This window comes from Haliaeetus leucocephalus, unplaced genomic scaffold, assembly GCF_000737465.1.
Source record: "Haliaeetus leucocephalus isolate CR32 unplaced genomic scaffold, Haliaeetus_leucocephalus-4.0 Scaffold173, whole genome shotgun sequence".
In the NCBI taxonomy this organism is placed as follows: Eukaryota; Metazoa; Chordata; class Aves; order Accipitriformes; family Accipitridae; genus Haliaeetus; species Haliaeetus leucocephalus.
In genome coordinates, this window is record NW_010972609.1 from 4,865,048 (window position 1) to 4,889,458 (window position 24,411).

The 24,411-nt window shown below is 34.6% G+C and overlaps 1 protein-coding gene across 1 annotated transcript in view; it reads right to left on the reverse strand.

Moving 5' to 3' along the window:
• Positions 1-542: 542 nt before the first annotated feature.
• KIF18A (kinesin family member 18A) overlaps positions 543-24,411 on the reverse strand; it is a 43,517-nt gene continuing 19,648 nt past the window's right edge. The window contains exons 10-16 of the mRNA XM_010563725.1: positions 22,285-22,449; positions 21,021-21,142; positions 19,382-19,620; positions 5,753-6,236; positions 5,129-5,233; positions 2,441-2,544; positions 543-691 (exon numbers count right to left, since the gene is read on the reverse strand). Of these exons, the coding sequence (XP_010562027.1) occupies positions 543-691; positions 2,441-2,544; positions 5,129-5,233; positions 5,753-6,236; positions 19,382-19,620; positions 21,021-21,142; positions 22,285-22,449 (1,368 nt within the window). The remainder of the gene's footprint in view (positions 692-2,440; positions 2,545-5,128; positions 5,234-5,752; positions 6,237-19,381; positions 19,621-21,020; positions 21,143-22,284; positions 22,450-24,411) is intronic.

Consider the following 24,411-nt stretch of genomic DNA (forward strand, 5'->3'; position numbering starts at 1 on the left):
TAACATCTGTTTGACTTGTTTCCAAATGAAAAACAATTTTAACATTAGGAAGTTTCAGTGAAAATAATTGAATAGGTCAAAACAATTTTCCTAACTTTTGTATCACAAAATTCTCATTAGAAAATTAAGACTGACTGTAGGTAAGCAATTTAAAGTAGCATCTAAAAATTACAGCACTGCTAATCCCCTTAAAGACTTGCACTGTCTGAAGTGTTAATCTGTTAGTCAAACACAGGGAAATGCTCACAAAGATTACGGCAAAAGGCATACTATGCACCTCTCCATTCCCAAGTCCAAATGAAATTTCTTATTCATTTGTTGATATACAAGACATTTGTAAGGTTTAACAGGAGACAAAAAAAGAACTTATTTTATTTTAGAATTTAACAAAATCCTCTTATTTTCAAAAAGTGGTTCTTTCTGCAAAAAATCATTACTGAGAGACATCTTTCACACAGAACAATTCATAAGAGGAAAACAAAAGTCATCACGTTCTCATCTGCTATCCATCAATCCTCCTTGAAATATGGATGAACTCAGAACTAAATCCTGTTTTTTTTCTTACAAACATGAAGTAAAAGATTTTTTGATGTCCTTGATTTAACACCCAGTGCTACATTTCCTTCAGAAAGGCTTCTAACTAGGTTTCTTGGCACATCCTGTTCTTGCTTCCAGCTCCTCGTTTTAATTCCTAGTGAAGAAAGAAATGTTATTACACATGCAGACACTCATTCAATAAACATGATCAGAATTTGGCCTATCTGGATATCCTTTTCAGAGCATGCCTAAGAATTTTTACACATATTTCTTGTCCTTATTGAAAGCCTAATTTGAATATACAAAAATTTAATTACTCTGAGCTCAGTAATCCAGTGTGCTAATTGCCTAGAAAGTCCAGTGATTAGACCCTCAATTGACATGAGATGCTACTAAAAAGGCATAGTGGTCTATATAAAAATGTAGAAATACATGAAAATTTTATTAATCCTTATTATTATAGACCAATATTGAAAAATGACCGCTATGTCATTAGAGAAAGTTTTGTTTATCTAATCCAAACACAGCTCTTCCTCTTAGTGATTTCGTCATATTTCATTCTTCTCCTGTAGTGCATGCTTTTAAAAATAAAATGTATTTTACATTCAGTTAAACTTTGAAGAATCAAAAGTCTACTCTCTATCTCAGAATGTGGTGCTTCATTACATAGTTTCTTAATAATACCAGAGTAGTAATTGACTTGGTAACTTCATAACCCAGTCTTCAGTAGTAGAAATTGATATCAATGTAACTGTGTATGCACTTTGCCAAGTAAGTAACTATTGGTTAGACAAAGTTTAGCCTCAGATTTACACTTTTCAGAAAGTTTATTATGATAAAACTTCAACATTTCTCATGAATGGAAAATAATACATATTAATATGTACTTGCTCCCTCACATCAGTTCTTACATAAAAACACATATGTGCTGTAAAACTGGCAAATTGCCTATGCCACTGGGAAAAGCTACACGATTAGTCTATTTCATAAGAACAGCAGACTAAAACTTTAAGCAATCTTTGATCTCCTCTGAACTGCTCAAGAAGTTGCACTAAGAAAGATCATTAAGTGTATTTTTGAAGACAGAGAGGAAAAGGAGACAAGTGGGTAGAGATAAAAGGAAAATTGTGAGGATTTAGCGCATTAAAAGCTACTGCAGGTGCCAAGCAACTTATTGCCACGCACTCGGAGAGGCAGAGGTTTTTGGAAAGTTGTGAACAAAAGACCTTTGTGCACATTTACTGAAAAAATTGTTTGTAACTGATTTTGCTACAGTAAAGAGTTATACACCTCAGAGAGAAGCCATGTTATCGTAACAGACTTTCACAGAACACCACCTGATAGTATTATTACCAGCAATTTGTTAGATGCAAAATAACTCCTAAATATTGCTTTCAAATAATTTTTTCTCAGCTATTGTTTTGGCCCAAAATAGCCCCAAAATTTAATAGATCTCTGAAAAAATCCACATCTGTAGTAACAAATCAGTGTGGTGTTATAAAACAAAGGAAGCAGTTAAAAAACAGGTATGGAAATAATTAGAGGATTTTATTTCTTGATAAACCATGCTTGGCAAGGATAAAATTGGTAATAAAGTTCACCAAATTTCTCAACAAGTACACAAACGATTTTTGGTGGAAGACTTTAACCCTTGGGAAAAGGTTTTCCCAACAAGCTTGTAGTAATACTGAGTTTTGATTAAATACCATCTAGATAACTGGTTAGACATTCAGGTAATTTTTTTAAATGAGTGGATATACTATTCAGATCAATGGCTTAGTGTACTGGTCACACCAATACGTGTGTTAAATTGACAAAACCTTGAGTATCAACCTTAATTTTGGACCTTCTGTACAAACACAGTTACCAATGCAGCGTCATACATTCAAGTTTTGACACTTACCTGCCATTTTGGGTACTCGCAAAGCTCTATGGCCTAACAATACCTCTTGTCGATTGCGTTTTGCAGAAACAGGGTCTTGGCCTAACCCAGTGTTTGACGCAGAACTGGAAAAATAGCCAGAAAAGAGTTTGTTTTCAGTAAAGTGATTAAGCTATATTACAGTAGTTTAGGCCTTGCAATGTAGAAATACATTAAACGATATTATCCGGTATTGGTAGTTTGTAACTGAATGCAAAGAATAAACTAATTTATTTATGATGTATATATATGGATATTATTCCCCTTTTTCTTTTTTAAAAACTTACAAGAATGTTTCAACTGTGAAAATAGGAACTAATGTTTCCACTTATGTTAAAATGGAGACTGATAAGCCACAGTTTTTTTGGAAACCACAGAAGCCAGTTTGATGGTCATTGCACACAAAAGAAACAATCTTAACGCATGTACGAAATCCTTGAAATGACCAAGCTGTGTTTATTGAACAAATTGCATTTTTTATTGCTACAATAATTTTTCTACAACCTCCAACACAGTTGGAGGGGGCGGCTTCATAGCAGACAATACTTTTCAGCTAAGCTGCAAGAAAGCTGTTACAGCTTCAAATTTATTAAAACAAAACCTCTATTTTATAGCCTTTTATGTGATGGACTTAAGATCTACAGTGAAAATTACGAACCTATCTGATCTTGCCCTTTTACACTTGCCTTGCTAACTTCCCTGGTTCCACTCTCTAAGACAACCTCATAAACAAGGTAATTCTATTTATGTCCCAAGTTTCTATGCTTTTCCTATTCCTCTAACTATATTGTATTATTCCCACTTCATAGTCCCCTAACTTACATTAGTTTTCTTAAAAATAATTTTCTGCCTAAATGAAAATATATAGCAAGCAGTAAAGACTAAGACGTGCCTTGTGCCAGTGGTAAGATCTATTCATGCATGCTTCTTGGTAGAGAAGTTATGCCAATAAGAATATTAAGCTATTTAGTAAAAGCAGCCTCTGTATTATAACTGACTTGTCTCTTATCTTGTGTCCTAGCAATATGACTGTTTCAAATTATATTTCTAAGGTAGAGACTATATCTGAAATTTATATTTTTTTTCTAAAGTTACTAGGAGATGAATGACTGGAATGAACTACTTCAAACAGGGAAAGCATGGAAGAAAAAAGGAGAAAAAGTAGAGAAAGGAAGAGCATATGCTTTTCTTCCTTCACAACTAAGAAGCTTTAATTCCTTCTCTTCATCACCAACTGCTAGACAAAGCCATAAAGAATTTTGGTTTACAGACAGTTTACAGTCTGAGGCAGAAGAAATAATCCCTAAAAAAGGAATAAAAAAAAAGTTGTGGGATTTTCCCGTAGTGTTATTCTAACTTGGAAACTCAGAAATACCTGTTTGAGACATAGAAGGAATGAGATAAAAGAGCAGAAAGTGCTAGTCTTTTGGGAAGAGATAAGCATATATAAGTTCAGAAATCATTACACAGTTATTACAAAAAAAGTACGCCTAAAGTCTGTCTTAGAACATTTACCTCAAGATAAATCAGGCTTCAAAAGTTCCCATACCTCTCCCTAAAGAGAATCTAGAAAACCTACTCTGTTTCAGAAAGCAGGTGATTTATTTTGCTAAATTCATAATCAACTGTTTGAAAAATTGAAAACGTGAGATGTGCCTCTTTTCTCTTCTTAAAGCAATACAGGTTATTCCTTATCCTAGAGCAATCCTGGCAAAACAGCGTAGAATGATAATTAATAACAATTAGAACAGGAACATGAAATTGAATCAGGTAAATCTGTGATCTTCTAGGAAAACTTTCTATCTCAAAGATGCTAATAAACCAAAAAAGTGCTTAAGCTTCTTTCATGTCCTGTGATCTATCTATAGAACTTGTTCCAACATTCTTGAAACATTCTTTAGAAGATCTATGATGTGGCAGCTCCACTCACTGTCTAGCAACAGGTGACTCATAATATGATTTAAAAAAGGTTATATCATTTTTTTTGAGGAAAAAAGAAAAAAAAAAAAAGCTGTTTCATCAGTACTGACCTGATAGCTAATCCTTAAATACATTAACAAAAAGAAAAAAAAAGGTACAATTCCGCTTAGTATCTATTCAGTTTCAGCTTTTCTGCTGCTCCTACTAACAAGCCTCTTTCAGGGTCATAAACCAAAAGTGACAAAATGGGAGTTCTTCCCAGAGCAGACAACAAGAATGAAGTCATAGCTGAGACTGGAAATGAATTATCAGAAAAACAAAGGGACTGTTCATATAAGTATTGTTAAACATTTTCTCCACTTTCCATTTTGGTAGTTTCTAATGTGTTCCAGCAAAGGCATAACATTTTCAAAGAAATTAGATTTTTTAATTGATGATGGAATTTGTCTTTTCAGAATTACGTGTCCTCTTTCTATTTTGAATAGATAGCAGATATGGAAGACACGATATTAGTTTGTACTTGTTAAAATAACAGAAGTTCCTAAACTAAGAGTAAAATAAGATTCAACTCAACTTGCCAGGAGAAAAAAAAAATTAAATTGTCCAACATATTTGAGACAGAACATCTCATATGTAGGTCCAGATGACTTGTGTAAGAGGTTTTAAGATTTGAAATATAACACTGAAACTGAAGGGAGAACCTAAGAAATTAATACAAGCTCATTTGTATAAGAGTTAGTTGAATCTTACCTTAATGCCTTTCTTTTTCTCTCAGCGGCAGAAGTCATTGCCATATATGAGGGCTTCTCAAGTACTGAAGTAGGATTTTTGTTTTTTAAGGAAGAGAGACCAAGTCTGAAATAAAAGAATTATATTTTTGTAAAATCTATTCTGCGTAGAAGTCAAGTGAAACTGTTCTTAACTGTAAACAAGTATATGTTAAGTAGAAAAACAATACCAGCAATTTGTTTCAATATTACTTGAAGCAGCTTCACAGGACTGCACACACATGCGGCAGCTTTAACAATGGCATCTCTCAATGTCAAAGAGGTTAAGGTATCCATTTTACAGACAGGAAGAATAAGGCTTAGAGAAAGTAACTTGCCTGAGGCATCACAAACAATTTCAGAAGTGCTGTATTTTCTTTTCAGTACATATCTTGTAAAACAGTAAGCTTTCAACTTCATCTGTTGAACATAGCATTGATTTCAAATAATGGCAGAATTGAATCTGATACTGATTAAAATTGAGGGTTTGATTTTCAAATTGATAGGTCTACAAATGAAATTGACATAAATGTAAAAACCCAGCTGTGAAGATAAACAGGATTAAATTGTTTGGGTAATATTCCTCACCCATATAAATAGATAATACCTTTGCAGAATGCTACCATTGCATGGCTGTGACTCCTTCGTGGATGAGTCAGTAGATGGTTCCGTTGTTTCACCTGTCCCTTCATAGAGAATTACTGTTGAGTCCATGTCAGCTTCATCACACTCTGGGATTATGTCACATGTAGAGTCCATAATACTCGCCTTTTTCACTGGCATATCTATATTACATGCATTGACTTCCTGAAGGCCTGCAAGGTGTAAAGCTTTCTTTACCACGGTCTGTGTACAGCTGCTTTGTACTGGCTTTCTGCAAAATTCTGGTGTATACACGATAGGGCGGACCTCCTTGGTAAGAGAATCCTCCAGATGATGGAGACTGGACTGCTTGGATGCAGCAGGGCTTTGAGCTGTGACTGGAGAGTCCATTAGCTTCCGCCTAATTCTTTTCTGTGGTGGTACTGCATATTCTACTATTTGTTGTGCATTTTTATTCATTTCTTCTGATGGTGTACCAAAAGTAGTACCTGTGCAACACAGACAACAATGGTTAGCATATTTACCTGTACTTACTACTTAAACCTTGCTTTTTCCCTCCTCTCCCCTGCTGAAATATGTTTATTAGCAGAAATTATTACAAATACTATTTATTTAATTTACATATTAATTTGGTCACATAACTGACATTATTTCTATTGCAGCATTGTCCAGATGGTAGCATTTGTTCTGTGGCACTCGAAGTATTATAAATATGCATAGGCCGATACAGTTAATCCCAGAGATATTACAAGTAATCACAAGTAAGTTATGACACATGACAACAGGGAATGGAAAGAGTAAGTATTGAAAATGATCGCATTATCATGACACAACTCTAAATTTAATTTAAGATGGTACTATCGCAGTAATCTACAGCTGCCTCCTGATCACGGCAACTTTTTCCCTAGCAAGTACCATGCAGTAGAATGAGAGACTGTTGTTAAAGGAAGGATATAGAATCACTTGGAGGGACAAAATTATTTGACATTGCCAATGATAAAGTAGTATTTTGGAAAAGGGGAAAGAAAGAAGTTACTGGGATCCTGTCATCTCAATATATCAACTCTGGAAAAAAGCTCTTCACTAAACCCCTCACCCTTAAAAAATAACAAAGCAAGCATTGCAGCAGTAATTGGCCATTCCCATTCATCCCATTTATACTATTTTTCTTGAAGTGTCATAATATTTTTATTTTCAAGCAGGTGGTAATAAAGGCAATTTCCAAAGTAAGAGAGAAAAGGCCTTTCTTTTATTCAAGTTTTCAGTACAGGAGAATCATTTTAAGACACAGACCACTGTTCAAATGGCTAGGCTAGTGGTGACTTAAGTAGTTAACAACAGCTTAAGTTTTTTTGGTTTGTTTTTTTTTAACAAATCAAGAGTAGGAGAGGGCTGTCAAAACCCCAAGTGCTTCTATGTTTAACTTTCAGTGCAAATTTAAGAAATAAAGACTACTGTCCTTAAAACATCTATGGATTGGCCCCACTTCAGCTGGTAGCCACATCATACTTCCCTTTTCTGCATTGCTTACTCCACTCCTGTGAGTAACTAAACTGTAAAAAGAGCTCCTGCTCTTTAAATTGCTGCATGTTACTCAAGAATTAACTATGGTATTCATATAAGAGTGTTGATAAATATTTATTTCTTCTAAAATTCCCTTCCATTTTTGCCTCAGAGTAAGAAAGTTAGTTTGAACTCCTCAGTCTGAATGCTTCTTTAGTTCTCTCTCACGTGTTAACATTCACGACATTTTAGCTGTTCCATAAATATTCTCTGAAGAGGAGAAAAATTGATTAAAAACACATATTGCATTATTCCCCCTCCCCGGTTTGATTTTGTACAAAAAAATAAAGCTTAAATGATTGTAGTCTTGCCTCTGACTGTTTGCCGCTTCTCAGCCCCCTTCTTAATTTGAACCTCATTGCTCAGTTGCAACCCAGTTTACCACAGGCAAGAAGCTTTAAGAATGCCAGTTCCCCAAGTACACTCAGAAATCAGATGTCTTGGGCAAAAGGCCCAAATAAGAGCCTCATTGAAGGAAAGCCGTCAAAGGATAAAGGATGATCTCAGCGCCAGTTTTTTTGTACACACTTTGGAACTAGAGATACTATATGACGGATTCCTCACGCCCAGCTACACAAGATGATGCCCAATTAGAAGGTACAAATTAGAGCTGTGAGGAGACAGGAAAGGATTTACAGATTACCATGGGACCTAGACCTGTTCTGGGAGGACGGAATGGGTATCAAAGCGTGTACAAGTAGCAAGTAAATTAGATGCTAATATGTAGGCCACAAATCTATTCTATGTTGCCATAACTTAATTCAATAATGAAACCATTGAAAAAACACAGCAAACATTTATTCCTCACTCATAGGCCTCAGTTTCAGAAAGAACAATGTTTAAACTACTATGGTTCAACAAATATGCAACATCTTATCCAACAATGCATAAACAATAAGAGCAGGTTAATTTAAGCTAAACTGCTTATGGGAAGACGTGCCTGGACAATTACACGAACAATTACAATTGTATTATGCTGTTTTCAGCTTTGAAGAAATACAAATATGGAAAACTCAGGCCCAAGAGGACTACTTGATGTTAAATAACTGAATTGTGAATTTGCGTGTGTGTCTGCCTGTGTACAGTTCACTTCGTTATATATATATATATATATATATATATGTATGTAAAGGTGGTTGGGGTTTTTTTTGTGTGGTGTTTGTTTTTTTTTTAATTAAAATGCAAAATACCTTATTTTTCTCATACCTAATCTTAGTCTAATTTACGGTCAGCATTCACCAGGTAAAGTGCAGCAGGTTGTTGAGACACAGTAGCATGCTTGTAATCTAAACACTAAGCTAATTCAGAATATTCTCCACGAGCAGTGAAACAGAAAGGGTAGTAAAACAGGGCCCATGTGTTCCCCCAAAATTTTCACCTCCACCAGAAATAATACAGGCCTACTTTGATGAAGGCATTTTTCTCCCAGACTTAGTAGGATTTTGTTCATAACAAGCAAGAAACTTATTTATGAACCATTTTCAATATGTACTCTATGACACTATCAACAATGCTATGCTTCATTAGTGTGCTTGCTCTTTAATTTTGGTTTCATGAGTACAATATTATTCTTCTATGTCTTTTTTCTTTAAAAAAAAAAATAATTCTAGTAATCACAACCAAAAATTGAGGCCAAAACTTTCTTTTAAAGATTTTTTTGACAGCTTATATTCTCAAATAAAAGAATAAGCTTTATCTAAGGATTCCAATCTAGTATTTGAAATAACTATCTGTTAAACATTGCAGGACACATTCAAAAAATACTACTTTATTAGGTTTTCCTCCTGCATGCATGCATCTGAGAATGTGTGTTTCGGGGAAAATAATGGCTAGAATTCTATTTGTCTTTTGTTACGTCAGGACAGGAAGTTTCCAGTTTCAGAAAGTTTGCTTACTGTAAGACACTGAGGTTTTGCTAATGTCCTAAAGTTACTAGAAAGGAAGTCTGATGGATAAACATTTTGGTGAGCGTGCCAAGTTTTAGAAGCTTCTCCAGGACTAAATACTGGAAGCGTTTTTAAATTAACTGTAAATGCAAGCATTTAAACCATGAACTAAATAGGTAAAGAACACAAAAGTATTGCCAACATTAATAATTTGTTGAATTTCATCATAATGAACAGTATTTCATACTGTAATACAAGTCACATTACTAAAAAGACAGCTGCAGCAATCCTATATAGGGCAAATATAAGCTGTTAGTAAAAACCCAGACCTATTTTTAAAACCTATTTATTTCTGGAATGAAACTCACTGTAAAACAAAGTTAAAACAAAACTAGCTTTTCTTGCCAGTTAAGTATTGGAAAGCATATAAAATATTCAAGAAGCATCCCTTCTCATAGCTTTTTGTGAAAGCATTAAGTTGCTCCTAACACAGTAAACAAGAAAGTAAACAAAACCATCGCCAGCAACATCGTATTTAATTTGGCTTCACTAAGTAACATAAGCCAAATATGATGTGACAAAAAACCCAACCCCAACACCCCAATTCCATGTTAGCTTGCTGTTACACACTATATAGTACCAGTTATGATCTAAAGTAAACATAAATACAGCAAGAAAAACATTTAAACCCACAAAATAAAGGAATGATAGTGGTTTTATTCCTGTCTTAATAAGGAAGCAAGATACTGAAGCCAGTTGCTAACTTTTTTGCGGGTGCTTTTAATAGCTGCCATTGAGAAGTTTAAATAAAATGGGGTGCGACAACAATAGCTGCTACAAAAACACTACTCCTATAGATTTCAGCTGACTTCAAATAGTCATGATATCAAAAGTGTTTCTCCTTAAAAAACCCCCCACTACATATTTATTTGGTTTTTTTGCAAAAACTGATTTTCAAATACTTCAAAGGCTACTCCATATTATTATTTAAAACATCGATATTCAGAGGCATACTTTAAGATATATATATATATATATAAATTCTTATTGAAAGAGAAAATTTAGTTCCACAAGCTGACACAGAAGTAATATGACTCAAACTGAAACACCATACCTTTTCTTTCCTAAATACTAAATTCATGCAATTTTAGCATAATTTTGTCTAAACAAGCACTGAATATTTCAGCAAACAATTTTAGAAAATGTGGTCATGTGTTACTACGCGGCTTCTATGGCAACAGGACAGCTAAAACTAGGGAGAACTAGTTCCCCTAAATCCTATTCAAGAAGGGAAAAATAAAAAGCTCCAGAACAAGGGACTTAAAACATTTAAGTGGCAAATACAAACTTCTAGTATTAAAACAACACAGAAGAGACATTCCTTTCATGGCAGGTCACGCCTACTAAAACCAAAGTATTTGTATGACAATTTTAGGCAATGCTTTCTCCCAGGATACTCAATTTTAACATGATATTGTTGAGTGCTTGTAGGTGGGATGCATGTATATGTTACATGTTTTAGGACATGCTTTATTTTATTGCCTAAGTATTCCAATGAGTAAACACAGAAAATTGAGACAACAGTACATTCCTAGCTAGGAACAACTGAGGCAATACATAATACATTAATAAAATATCACAGATGATGTTAATGAGGCATTATTTTATTTCCTGTAGCAACAAACAGTAGAGACCCCATTTGTATCCCATACTAATTTTAACACTAAGTGCACTCTTTACCTCCCACAGAACAGTTATACTGTTGAACTCACTACAGTATGCTGTGGCAAATCCCATAAGTATAAATGGGTTACAAAATACAGATTTGACAAACTTAGAAGACATCTACTGGCAATTATTCCAATGGGATTGGTTCAATGGGATTTCCCATTGCATTGGAACTGAAAACTGCAAGTCACCTGACTCCAGATTTGTCCTGTTACCACTGTCTGTCTTTGGAGTGCGTTACTGGCAACTACTAAATACAGGGTACTGAAGGTGACACAGTGGTGGACCAAGTATGGCTCTTCATATTTTCTTAACAAGCAAATCTAAATAGTTCCTGAATGGATGTCTAATGCTAATCATTAAGTGTTGTCATTACTTTTCTACTGAAAGACAAAGAAACACGTTCCAGCTCTTAAGAAAGTCTCCAGAACTGTTCCCCAGCAAGGCAGGGAAATTATAATGTTTATGGTTTGTATTTGCTTCACATTTTATGGCCAGTTCAATCTTTTGCATCAGAATGATCATCATGATTCACTGATATTAAGTTTACTTTTTATTTCAGAAACAAAAATGAATCACTATATACTTTACAGAAACATCTGCAGTTAACCTGATGGGGTAGCTTAAAAGAAAAATTTTGAAGTTGTATTTCTTTAGCTAGTGCTTTCAGCTACAAACACTTCTCTTGAAAAAATAAGCATTATTCCAAATATATTTTAGAGAATAGATCACATATTTGCTGATCCTTAATTTCAGGCTGATGGTTATAAAATATAATTGTCAGAATTCTTTTAGATATTATTTTTAAGAGATTCACTCAGAAATTAAAAATAGAAGTTATCTTCCACTCATGAACCACCCCATATCAAATGGTATGAGGTGGTTTTGGTCATTAGTTTGTTGTATTATGTGTCCCAAAAGACTACTCAGAAGAACTGATTTATCAGTAGAAAAACATAACAAAATTAGATATTTACAGCCCTGTGAGTTAGTAGGAAAAGCAGAACGCAGTATTTGTGAAAAATGAGTCACAGCAAAAAGCGAGTAGAGTTCATGACAAATACTCTTTTGAATTGGGTTAGTTCTAAATTGACATTTGGGACAAAATAATGGCCGAGACTTCTCTTCTTCTGGAACTCATGTTAATATATGCATAAGGGGATTATTTCTGGAAACTGTGCTAAATTAAAGTCTACCAGGTTGTTCTGCTAAAGTGAAATCAAATATTAATGTATTCATTTCAATAAACATTTCTGGGCTACCAATGATTGATCCAATTACAATACTAATCATACATTTTCATTCTTTTAACAACTGACTCATGGAATTCCAAATTGCAAATGAGGTCTAGTGAATGCATTTCAATTATTTAATATTCATGTGACCCAAAGGCATCACTGTGATGGCCAGTTTCACAACAGTTTTGCAAACAACAGCTGTGAACTGAAAAAGACTAAAATCAAGGCTGCATCCTTGTGAGTCCCAGTGGTCAGGTGTACTATTTTACACAGCATGAGAAAAATACTTAGTTATATAGACAGTGTGAAAAAGCTGCTCAATGTAAGACAAATCTTTCCTATATACAAGACACATGCTTCTCCTACTCTTAATCAAGTCTTTTATTACATACAACTACACCCCAATTTTTCCTGCCATGCAACATAATAAATTGACTTTACTTTCAGATGTTTGTGACAAGGGGAGGTAATGGATGCCTTTTCTTTTTTTTCCTGTAAATCAATTCCATTCTCTCAATGGTAATGTACAGTAAGGCTTCCGGAAATGGGATGCCTGAAACAATGCCAAGAACTTTCCCATTCACAGAAATACTTGCAAATACCAGTCAGAGCTCTCCACCCATCAGTCCATACTCTGAATACTGTATGGGTCTCTATTAACCAACACCCAAGAACGGGGATCCAAATACATTTTTAAATGAACTTAGTTGTTTTCATTGCTTGTGCTTTCCTTAATACAGATAGTTGAGTTGTTCATGAGGTTGCACATTTATGGTTTCATGAAGCATACAGAAGCTTAATCTAAATTTTGAACATATTTGTAAACAAAAATGATAGTGGAAAACCAGAATTTCCTCTACAAAACAACAATTCTGATTTATAATTAAGGCCAGAATAAATAGTATGTATGGGTGGATGCTTAAAAATAGGAGTATATATTTTTTAAACAATTGTTTCATCAACATCTTCCCTATTAATATAGAGTCGAAAGTATGGTTAAGACATGTTATGGAAACCCCATGTTAGGGCTTCATAATGGAAGTGACCAAGAGTAGAGGTTCTGAAAATGTGTTTTCAGTCATATTTTAAGAAACAAAAATTAAATCAGCAAGGAAAAACAGTATTTAAATGTAGAATGTAAATACACTCAGTGGGATAAATTAATGTTGTGTAAGTATTTTAAAATTATTTTTACTTGAAATTAAAAGATAATTCAAATGTTTCATTTTAGGTTAAATTTGAGGGTAATGAATTTTATTTTAAAAATTCTGAAGTGGTGGTAGAAGAAAAACCACATCAAATAAGCACAATCAGAAATTTAGGATTCAGATACTCTGTTAAGTTCTTTGCAAAATACTCCTTGAATCATTACATGCAGAGTGTGTTAGTACGCACTGCAAAACAATTGTTTGTTAGATCAAACTACCTGCCATGCATAGCTGTGTTAATATGGTACTGTTTAAACAAAACAGAAGAGCAAGGAACATCAGCTTCGGACAAATTGTGAATTTTCTGAGTGCTATTTCTGGTACCCATGGTAGTACTACTGTAGATACAGATGATTAAGCTCTATTACTTGGTTGGACAAGGTTGCTGATTAACAGTCAGCTAGTAACATACATACATCTCTGACACTCGGAGCAAGACATTTTACAGAAGGTGTTTAAAGGTTTCAAAGGTTAAAGGAAAAACAAGATAGAAAGAGGTCTATTCCTGTAGTGAAGCGCTACATGTGCTTTGGCAAAGCTTATGAGCTTTAATTAGCTTTCTCTCAAAATCAGCATTTTTAAGCACAAGAATTGACTATCTTGATAACTTGACCATCGAAACAGATGTTGAATGAATGGCCAGAGAGTATCTTGATCTTTTTCTCTCCCACTATGACTTTATATTATTCAATATATAGGAGACCCTTTAAAAGGAAGAAATCTTCATTAGAAACAAAGATTTATGCATTACTGGAATTCAGCTGAAATTCTTTGGTATTTTGAAACTCCCAATAGAAAGAAGGAACTTACAACAAGGTAATACCAAAACCACTTAATACAATAAAGTAAGCACATTTGAAATATATTTTTCGAAACTTCTTTTTGTAAGACACTTTCAACAAAACCTGGAATAAAGGTTCCTACCTTCCTACCCTTTCACCTTTGCTATTCCCTCCCTTTACTCTTTTTAGATTCTTTTTCCACATCAATTACTAGTTTGACTTCCTTCTTCAGGATCAGCTAGTGCAATGTAGTTAATTCCAAAGAAACCCATGAGAAGTTAAGGCCCTGCTTTCACAGCTTTTCCCATTCTACAGAAATGATTTAGCTGCTTCAGCCTTTTGGGGACAGTGCTTATAATCAGGAATATTATTTATGTGACTTAAAGCATTTTAATTTTTATGTGAAAACACTCAGTAACAATTCATTTGCATTTGAACAATGTCATGGTTCTCTCTTAAAGGACTGCCAGCAAAAGGTTACAGTGTCATTAAAAAAAAGTTTCTGCAATGATTAGTGCCTCATTCTATGACATGTAGAATTCAGCAGTTTCTTTAAGCATGGGTGTTTTTCTGCATCACCACCATTTTAAACACTTAGTGACTAAACACTAACTTGTAGTTCGTTAATGAATTTGAAATTTCCAAATATGGATAATGCATAGATACTGCATACATCCTTAGATACTTTTCAGTTCAACAAAAGATATGTAATTGTTTACTTCATAACTTTCACTGAAGAATGTTTATTTTCCTCATAAATCTTACTGTTTTCTACATGAGTAGCATCTCACTTTTGCAGAGGGATTTTCTCAAAAAAAAAAAAATTTTTCCAAATAGGTGTTAACATTGGTTCAAAAGCAATACATCATATTTGTTACCAGCAGACCTAGCACACTCTCTTCCTCTAAGATGCTCCAGACTTACATTTCATTTGGAAGAAACATTACATTGCCTCCAATTAACTTTTCTACCCTCTCCCCCAGATTATTTAGAAAAGAAACGTCTGAGACACTAACACAAGGTGACATATTTATAGTAAATGGGAGATTTAAAAAAATTCCTGCTCAACTTATAACGTGAAAAATAAGAATCAAATCACAAGAAATGAACTGCATGGCTCTTTTCTGCTAACAAGTTGAAGTCCATGCAATTATGTTATATGTGAAATATGGATTTTTATATAAGGAATAATGACCACTGTGTAGCACGTGGCTAACTTTTTTTTTCATCTTGGTGCAAAATGCTATTTTCTTCCCAACATCTTGAACAAATTATAAATAATAAAATATCAATGCACCAAAGGTGTGAGGGGATCTGTATAAATCTTCCTTTTTATTTGTTCATTAAGTTCGTAGGTCAGCTCTTGCTAACATTTGCCAAGCATACTTCTGAGATGACTTTAGGGAGAAGGAATTGGATTCTTGAATAATTTATTAAATCTTTAAAGGAAAAGAGAAATTACTACATCCTTCCTATTTCCGATTGAGATGTTGCCCTTGTACTACTTCACATTTTCCCATGCTAATGTATTTTTTCTGATTTATGTTTTTTTTCTTAATCGTTTGTTATATACGTTCTGCACAAGAGAAATGGATTTCCATAACATAATATCAGCTAATAGTTCAACATTTTAAATGTGAATTCAAATAATTGAAGAGGAGCTATTTCATTGCATCTATTTTGTGCTCAACAGAAGAATTTTTAAAGCACTGATAAAGTGGATTACTTTTTTCCACCCCACCTCCCAAGATGTATGAAAATGATTGTGTCAACACCACTAGTATTTTAGATAAGGACATAGTAAGATTAAAATGATACTGTAAAAACATTGTTTGAAAAGAATTTATTTTTTCTAAGCAGAGCTGATACTGTTCATGTTCACTTGTCACCTTAAGGTTTTAAAATTAAACAATTGAATGTCCAATTAATCATTTTTAGAATTTTATTTTAATTTCTTCCAGCAAGCAAATCCAATTCTAATTCAATTCCAACTCAATTTCAAATTCAAATGTCTAATGTCCAGCTCTCAGTACTTTAGCACCTAGTAGCAATATGACTTATTCTGTACAATGACTTATATTTATGATTTTTTGTACAACAATGGCTACCTACTGAGCAGAAAGTCTTATACTAACAAGCAGTATGAAGGAAAAAAAAAACAACCCTGTTGGACAAAACTTATGTTATGTTAGCTCACCAACGTAAGCTGTCAATGAGAAAGAGGTACATTCTTTATGAAGACTAAAAATCTTCAGTAATTTGGAAAAAAATCCTGGCAACATCCACTAAAATTATCAACACGTTCATATAACTGGTCAAAAGCAAATGGAAAGAGCACACAATCAGATGAAGAGGAAAAAAAAAAATCCCAAGAAGTGTGGCATTAGAAATTGTCTTGTTAGAAGTTATCATAACCTTTACAGGAAGGCTTACAAAATTTGGAGGACAGTTGTTTCTACCATATTTTCTCCTGCATCTACTAACAGGGGGAAAGGAGCGAAAGTAATGTCTCCTATTTCCTTCTCCAAAGAACAACAAGTAAACAAAAATAAAAATACCACAAAAGACTTCTATGGACATCTTCAGGCAAAGACACCATTTACAGCTGAAAAAAGTCCATCTTAACTGAAAAAAATATGGTGTCCATTTACTTAGGTGAACATACAGTTCAACAACATTTAGAACAAGAGAATAATTGGAAAACCTCCAGATAAGACTTTCGAGACAACCCCTCAAATTATGTCTAATGATATTAATGAGTGAAATGTTTATGCATTAAAAGTTTGCTATCTAAATAATAGTTATTTTAGTGTTAATTTCAGCAAGAACAAATCTGGCCTCTTACAACACAGGACTTCAAGGAAGGTGGAACAAAAATAGATTAATCAAGAACTCTAATGAAGCTTACTAGTGTCATGAATTAAAATTCAAAACAATGATAAACCACATACGACAAGACAGAATCTCTACAATCAATGCTTAGTTAAAGTATATTATCCAGTTTACTGGATCTGCATTTGGGTACATCTCCCTACCTATTCTGCCAGAAAAAAAATAATCCCTCTAAAAGGAAAAAAAGTATACCAAAAATATGCCTATGATATAAAATAAATACCAGCTAAGAGCATGGCTTCATGTTTGTCTTGTACATATAAAATACCCATCTCCAAGTGAAAACCCCATTGCATGTGAGACTTGAATTCTTATTTTACAAGTGATTTAGAGAAGTCTATATTTCTTTCCTTCTTCAGCCACAGATGTATACTTCCACAAATCCAACCTTAACATGTTAAATGCCGTTTTCTAGGTGTTTTTTTAATATAATAAAATATTACACATTTCAGGCAGATAATCACAGTCTAAATTATAAGTGAAAATATAGACATATATATACATATATACATACACACAAAACATGATTCAAAATAAGAATGGGCTGATTTTTGCAATCAGATCTGCTATTAAGATTCCAGTGTTCTAGCACCGAAAAGAAAATGTCACTGTATTTGAATTCTCAGATGAGTTATGACAGGAAACAACCCCACCTCCAAACCCTTCATTAATCTGCTTTGCCATGACAGACTAAACAGACTAGAAAACCAGTTTTAAAAACAATATTCTTCTTTTTGTTTAAAAATAAAGATAAAACAAGAAAGAAAATCACTACCTTTTATTTTAATGCCTTTAATAAAGCTTTGCAGATTATATTTCCATTATGATATGACAGTAGCATTCTGGTTCCTAATGAACACAATGCCACAGAATGCAGGTACTTATCACTGCCATGATTTTCCAAAAGGTTGCCAGCAATCCACATCCAATTTCTTTCTATATGGGGAATGAGAATGGAGCAGAGTGGAAGACTGCTGCAACCCACTGAGGTCCACTGCCCTCACTCCAAACGGGAAGGAGAAATGAGCAAGCCAACAACTGCTTTCAGCCTTGCTGAATCCCTGACTAGCATGGGCAAAATAGGAAGTATAAGCATGCAAGTCTGCAAACTTTCTTTTCCTTCTCTCTGAAAACGCAAACCCAAACCCACACCAAAAAGAACAAACCCAAACTAAAACCAACCCAACACCACTCTCCCTGCCAAAAAAAAACCCAGCCCACCCTCAACACAATCTGACCTTTACACTGCAGACAGTGAAATACTGGGCATCAACTATCTGGTATGGTCAACAGCAATACAAGCATATGCTAAAAATCACATACACGCTTAATGAGAACAGAGGTTATAAATGGTTTTGGCAGAATAATTCTTAACCCCAGAATGAGCTGTGTAGAGGAAGAAAGCTAAAGGAAGCAGTGGACTAATTTCACAGTGTTCCAGGGGTCAATGCTCTTCTATGACTACCAGCTTTTGAGAAGCTAAAGCATTATTTATCTGCTTTTCCCTTGTTACCTATGGATGTCTTTCAATGTTACAGATTATTAGCTGTAAGCAGAAAGCCCCAGTGTGTTAGTGCTGCCTATCCAGAGCACAAGATACAGCATTGGCCCACAGCAGCTGCACTGTCAGGCTGAGATTTGGCCTGTCATCCCTCAGAACAGTGCCTTCTGTAAGGATTCTTCATCCCGTTTTACCCAGGCTATCCTCTCGGCCAACTCGCTTTACAACTAAAGAAGAAAAGCCAGCTACATAGAATTACAAGGGAAAAAAAATGTGGCTGTCAGGATACAGCAAAGCAGTCAATTCCATGACAGAAATGGTGAATCCTTTGATTCTTGGAAAAATAAACTTATAAAATATTGTACTAAATTAATTCCAGGCCAACCTGTAATTAATGGGAAATCTCATCCTCCCCAAGTCTATTACTTGAAACTGTGCAAAACCATAGCAGCTGCTTAACATTTCAAATCACTTTAACAGAATTATAATACTTGTTGACACTATGATTCCATCAATGTCATGTGAAAGATTCAAATGGAATTATTAATAACACTTATAGGATCGAGGAACACTGATATATGGGGTATGTTACAACATGAGGAGGAGGGAGTTATCTGTTGGCAGAGTGTGTCTAGCCATTGAAAAAGTAAACTTATTTCCTATATCCAATTACGAATGTTATGTAATTTATAGAAAGTGGGTCTGAGGCTCAGTTTTATATTTGGCTTCAGTATTTGCAGAAGTGTGCATCCACTGTGTTTATAGATGACATATAACTTTTGCAGGAGACATTTAAAAGCATTTTCAACAGAGAACAAATTAATTATATACTTACGGCATGGGGTGTTTGCCCTGTTCACAAGTTGTGGGAATGCAAAGATAGCTGACAAGTCTAGTTCATTGTTTTGATTTTGTTCCTTTGCTTCAGTCTGGTCAGCCCAAACTACTGATTTTTGTCTTTGAATCAGCTGCTCAACCTCCCCAAATTCAGTCTCAATTAAATTATTTGTCAACCCAGCTTCTTTCAAAGTCAGGTATTGCTTGCGAAGAACTGGAAGCAAGGTATTTAGTACTCTGTAAAACAACAACAGGCAAGACAAATATGACTAAACCATAACTAATCTGATCCTTACTAGCATTGCCACTATTAAGAATACAAAGGAAGAATACAAAGAAGGTTTTGTCCTTCTTGCCTTGCCCCTCCCCCGTCCCCTCCCCCGCCCCAGTTCTGCTGTGTAATTTATTTTAATTTATTTTGGGTGAATACCATAACACTGAGAGGAAATATTCATGACTAAGAGTAATTTTTCTCTTTTGCAAAATCTTGCATTTCACTCTAAGTATTTACTAGGTATAGTTTTCCCTCAGTGTCCAAGATATTCAGTCCCTCAAGCACCACAGAAATAATAGTCACTATAACTTGATTGAGGTCTGACTTTCAAAAATTAATCATCCAATAAATGAAGAAGAGTATAAACCAAATAATGTGGTTTAAACCAAGCACATCTTAATCAGATGTGCATAGAACCTTATTAGAAGCCTAGTCCAGATAAATTTAGATACTAGGATCTTTAATTAAAGAATGGACTACCTTAAGATCCACACACAACTGCAAATCAAATTAAAATGACAAAAGCTTAGGAATTCTACCTGAACACAGGAATTCATTAACTGTAGAGTCAGTTGCAAGACTAAACAGGAAGTTCAAGCAATAGGGAAAGGGATATGTATACAGAAACCCAAATATGCAACTTTGTAATTACTAACAATGTAGCTTCAAAAATTTTTCTTTCATTTTTGCAGATTTACGTATTAGTTTTTGTAATGGTTTATGGTAACAGCCTTTTCTCCAAAGGAGGAAGAAAAGCTGGTTATTTCATTTTGGAATAATTTAATTAAAACTTTAATATTCTTATTTACTGAACAGATTTGAGATTACTTCCCATTCCTTATGTCACATTCCGAAAGCTAGTCTCCAACATTTTCAAGAGACTGATAATAGAAAGAGAGCTCATGCTTACCTGCAAATTCAGCTTTCTTCAGTCTGACTAGCTATATGAGAGTTTAATAGTAACAGTTTTTGTTACAGGTAAATTAACGTCTACAGTGCAAGAAATTAAAAGAGAACACAATCACTTATAAAAAATCAGTACTGCTGTTCAACATGGAAGAAAATAAGACACCTTGATGTATTGAACAATTTGTAAAAACTATGCAAAGAAGAAAATTAAATAGAAATAAGAAGCCCTAGAGTATACCTGCAGTTTCTGTTAATGGTGGATACAGACCAAGATTTATGTAGTGATTATTATTTTACATATCTTTTTGCTAAGAAAACACAATTCTAACCTAGAAAAAGTTTGAGAAAAATCTTGCTTCTGTTTCAACTAAAACTAAATTCCATAGGTATGTCTTCTGAAGTTACAAATGTCAGACTAGAAGTCTTATCACACCTGCTATGAAACCATACTTACTTTTCTGTCTGCTTATAGTGCTGATCTTGAAGGGACACCAGAGATAACATGTGCTCAATCTGGGCTTTCAGGTCCTTAACTTCTAGGTTTAAATGGCAACACTGCAGATCTTTACAGAGTTCCTTGGGAAATTAGCAAGAAAAAACCACAAACAACTACACATCAAACTGATAGTGTGAAACTAAAAATAGTATTAATTCATCTTAGATTGAAAAGTAAAGATGGAGTGGATCTATATTATTAAAAGAATGTTTTATAGCAGAAAAGTATGAATTGTTTGATTCTCATTTACATGCATAAATATTGCTTTGTAGATTCCTTTGATCATTGTGGGTGTGCTGTAATTAGCATTAAGAATCCAACAGGCACACACATATGCTTATCTATGCATGCCCAAAAATATGTTTGCCCCTTTTACTGTGTACTCGCTCCATATCTGAATTTCAGTGACATTGTCTGGGACAAGTCTTCACTGTATTCAGTCATCTTCCTGAGATGCCAGTATCCTGTTTGAAATACCTTAAATTTCTTTTAAGGTATCAACACATTTTAGTCATCCCAATAAAAATACAGGTATTGAAATACATTCCATTATACGAGTCACATAAGTGCTCATTACACTATCATTTAAGCCACTCCAATTGCCGGCTGAAACTAAAAGGCAGGGAGGAACAACCCCCCCACCTCTCTTTTCCTCTTCTCCTTGTTCTGCACAGACCTTCATCCCTTCCCTTCTGCCAGCTCTGGTCTTGTCTGAGGCTGCACTGAGTTGACACTACTTGCTAAAACTTGGCAGAGAACTTAACGCAACTTCCTACTTCTTTCCCCCTTTCCAGTCCTCCCCCAGCACCCTCCAAAAAAGATTTTTTTGGCCAGGCTAAGAATTAGGTTGTCACATGGTTCAACGAGCATCAGGAGCTACTGTAAAGGCAAGACTAGAAGTGTATGGCCAGGAGCAGGATCAACACTCTGGCAGCCATCTGAACTGCTTAGCCATACCATACTTACTCCCCTTTAGCGTGCATTTTTATACGTAATTGTATATTTTCATGAACAAGGAATACTTGCACAAACAATTAAGTACTTTGAGAGCAGAAGAGCAGAAACAGCTAATACTTGAATTTGAAACTACCCTGAAAGAATGGCAGAAGATGTCAGTAGAAGTGAGACAAAGAGGGGAAAAAAAATTATAATCTATTCTTAACTATAGTCAGACGTTGCCTACAATGCCTGAAATCTGTCCTTGAAGTGAAAGGCACTTTACCTTTGGAATACACCCATCTTGACCCAGGAGGCGCATTTCATTTTCAACACGATGCAGCCAATTTGTATTTTCCTCAAAACGTTCAACCTCCTCTTCTTTCTTCTTCTGCATGTGTATGCGGTGGGTTCTAAGCATTGCAAGCCTTTGATCCCGCTTGCAAGTGGCCTAAAAATCAGCATTTAAGGGGAAAAACTTTTAAATTACGTTTGCAAACATCTCTCTATAAAAAACAGATTTTTTTCATGCTTTTATACTCAACTGGGCATTACAAACATCTTGCATTTTTGATCAGTTTAATAAAGGTGAAGTAGCCCATTCTCCTTACGGGCATTAGTGAATTATATTTAAACATTTTCAGATTTTTTTCCCTGGAAGCCCTTATAACAGATCATAGTCATTTGATGATTCCTTTAAAGAATAATACATTGGATTTGCTAAATTTCTGTTCTAGTCCATAATTTTCTTAAGTTGCAAAGACTGGAAAAACTACACATGCACATACAAACATACTTCTAGATACAACGTAACCTAATAATTTCTAGTAACTCAAGCATGAATATGAAGACGGAATTTTATCTGCTATTTTTTTTTCCTAATGCAGTATGTCCTAGAGAAAGACCACCAAAGGATAAAGAATTTGGCAAAAGGAAAACCCTCTATCTAAAATTCTTCTGATGCTTCTTTGAGATCTGATAACGAAAAAGGCACAAAACCAGCAACAGCAAGCTGGATATGAATGACGTAGTGTCCTAACAAGGCAAAGGAGTCTCCTTCTATTCAGGACAACTATAGTTTGCTGTATACTTTAAAAATTAGGTCATTAACTCAACCGGTCATAGAGAACGTTAACTTTAGAGTTCACAAATATGAGCTTTGCCTAAACTTTTGTTAGTTAAAAAAACCCAAACCAAAATAAAACCCCACAACATTTGAAGTATATTGCTACACTCAACAAAAACATACAGAATCAAGGTTTTTTTTAAATTATATAACCTAAATCTCTACGTCCATACATTCCAAAATTAACACTCTAAATGAAAGCTTCATCAATTAGAATCAATCTACATATTTAGAATAGCAGGCCAAATTAGTTCTATTATAAAATGTCATAAGAAACTCTGAATGTACCTCCCTAACGTTGCACAAAGCAGAAATTACTTTAACTGGTGCCCTTCTGAACATGCTGTAAAAAAGAGGAACAGTATGTGGAGAGATGCAGATTGAATTTGTTAAGCGGACTTTTAAAAATGCTTACTTCAACACATGGCATGCAGACCACAGAACCAGCAAGGTAAAGACACCTGAAGTACATGTGTGATCCAGGCAACTTACCAGCTCAAAGACTAGATTCTGGCCAGAATTTCACTTTGCTTTCTCTTTAGACTGTCTTATCTGCTAAGGTGACAGAGGATCCAGAGAAGACAAAGTCACTTTGTAAAGGACCAGGTCCTTAGGGGAAGTACCATGAGGAAGAGTTAACTGCCAGACTAATGCTCGCAACGACCACTGGTTCCCTCTGACCAGTGAGACTAGGGTAGAGCTTTCAAGACTGCTGAAGCAGAGAAATTCAGACACATTGTTTTGTGTACATCAGCTTTTACACAGTGCAGAAAAGGTGTTAGGATTGAAGGTGGTATTGACAATATCCCACCATTCGATAAACCCATCCTGTAGGTTCCCAGGAAGAAAGGGTATGTTACATCGATGTGCTATGACAGAAAAAAATATGGTTACGCATGCTACCTGTACACAGCCTCTGGAACACATATAGTCCTAGACAAGATACTTGGTTGCTATTCTGTTTTGTAATAGAAAAAAAAAGCACAAGAGATATAGAAGAAATCATCCCTACTGGGACGAAGAACTGGCATACATTCAACAAGCGTTTTTGTGGACTAAGCATAAGAACTGAAACCAAGATAGACTGACAACTTTCCGGGAATATGATCCTTTTCTAGATAGTAAAAATAATGTTAAAGAGGCAATCAGAATCATAGAAGTGATTTTTAAATCTAATATACTTTTTCTAAAGCCTATCAAAGTACCAGCAGTTTTTTGCCATGTCTTTAAAAATAAAAAAAAATTGTAAAACAGATTCCATGACTGATGCAGAAATGTTCAAGATAA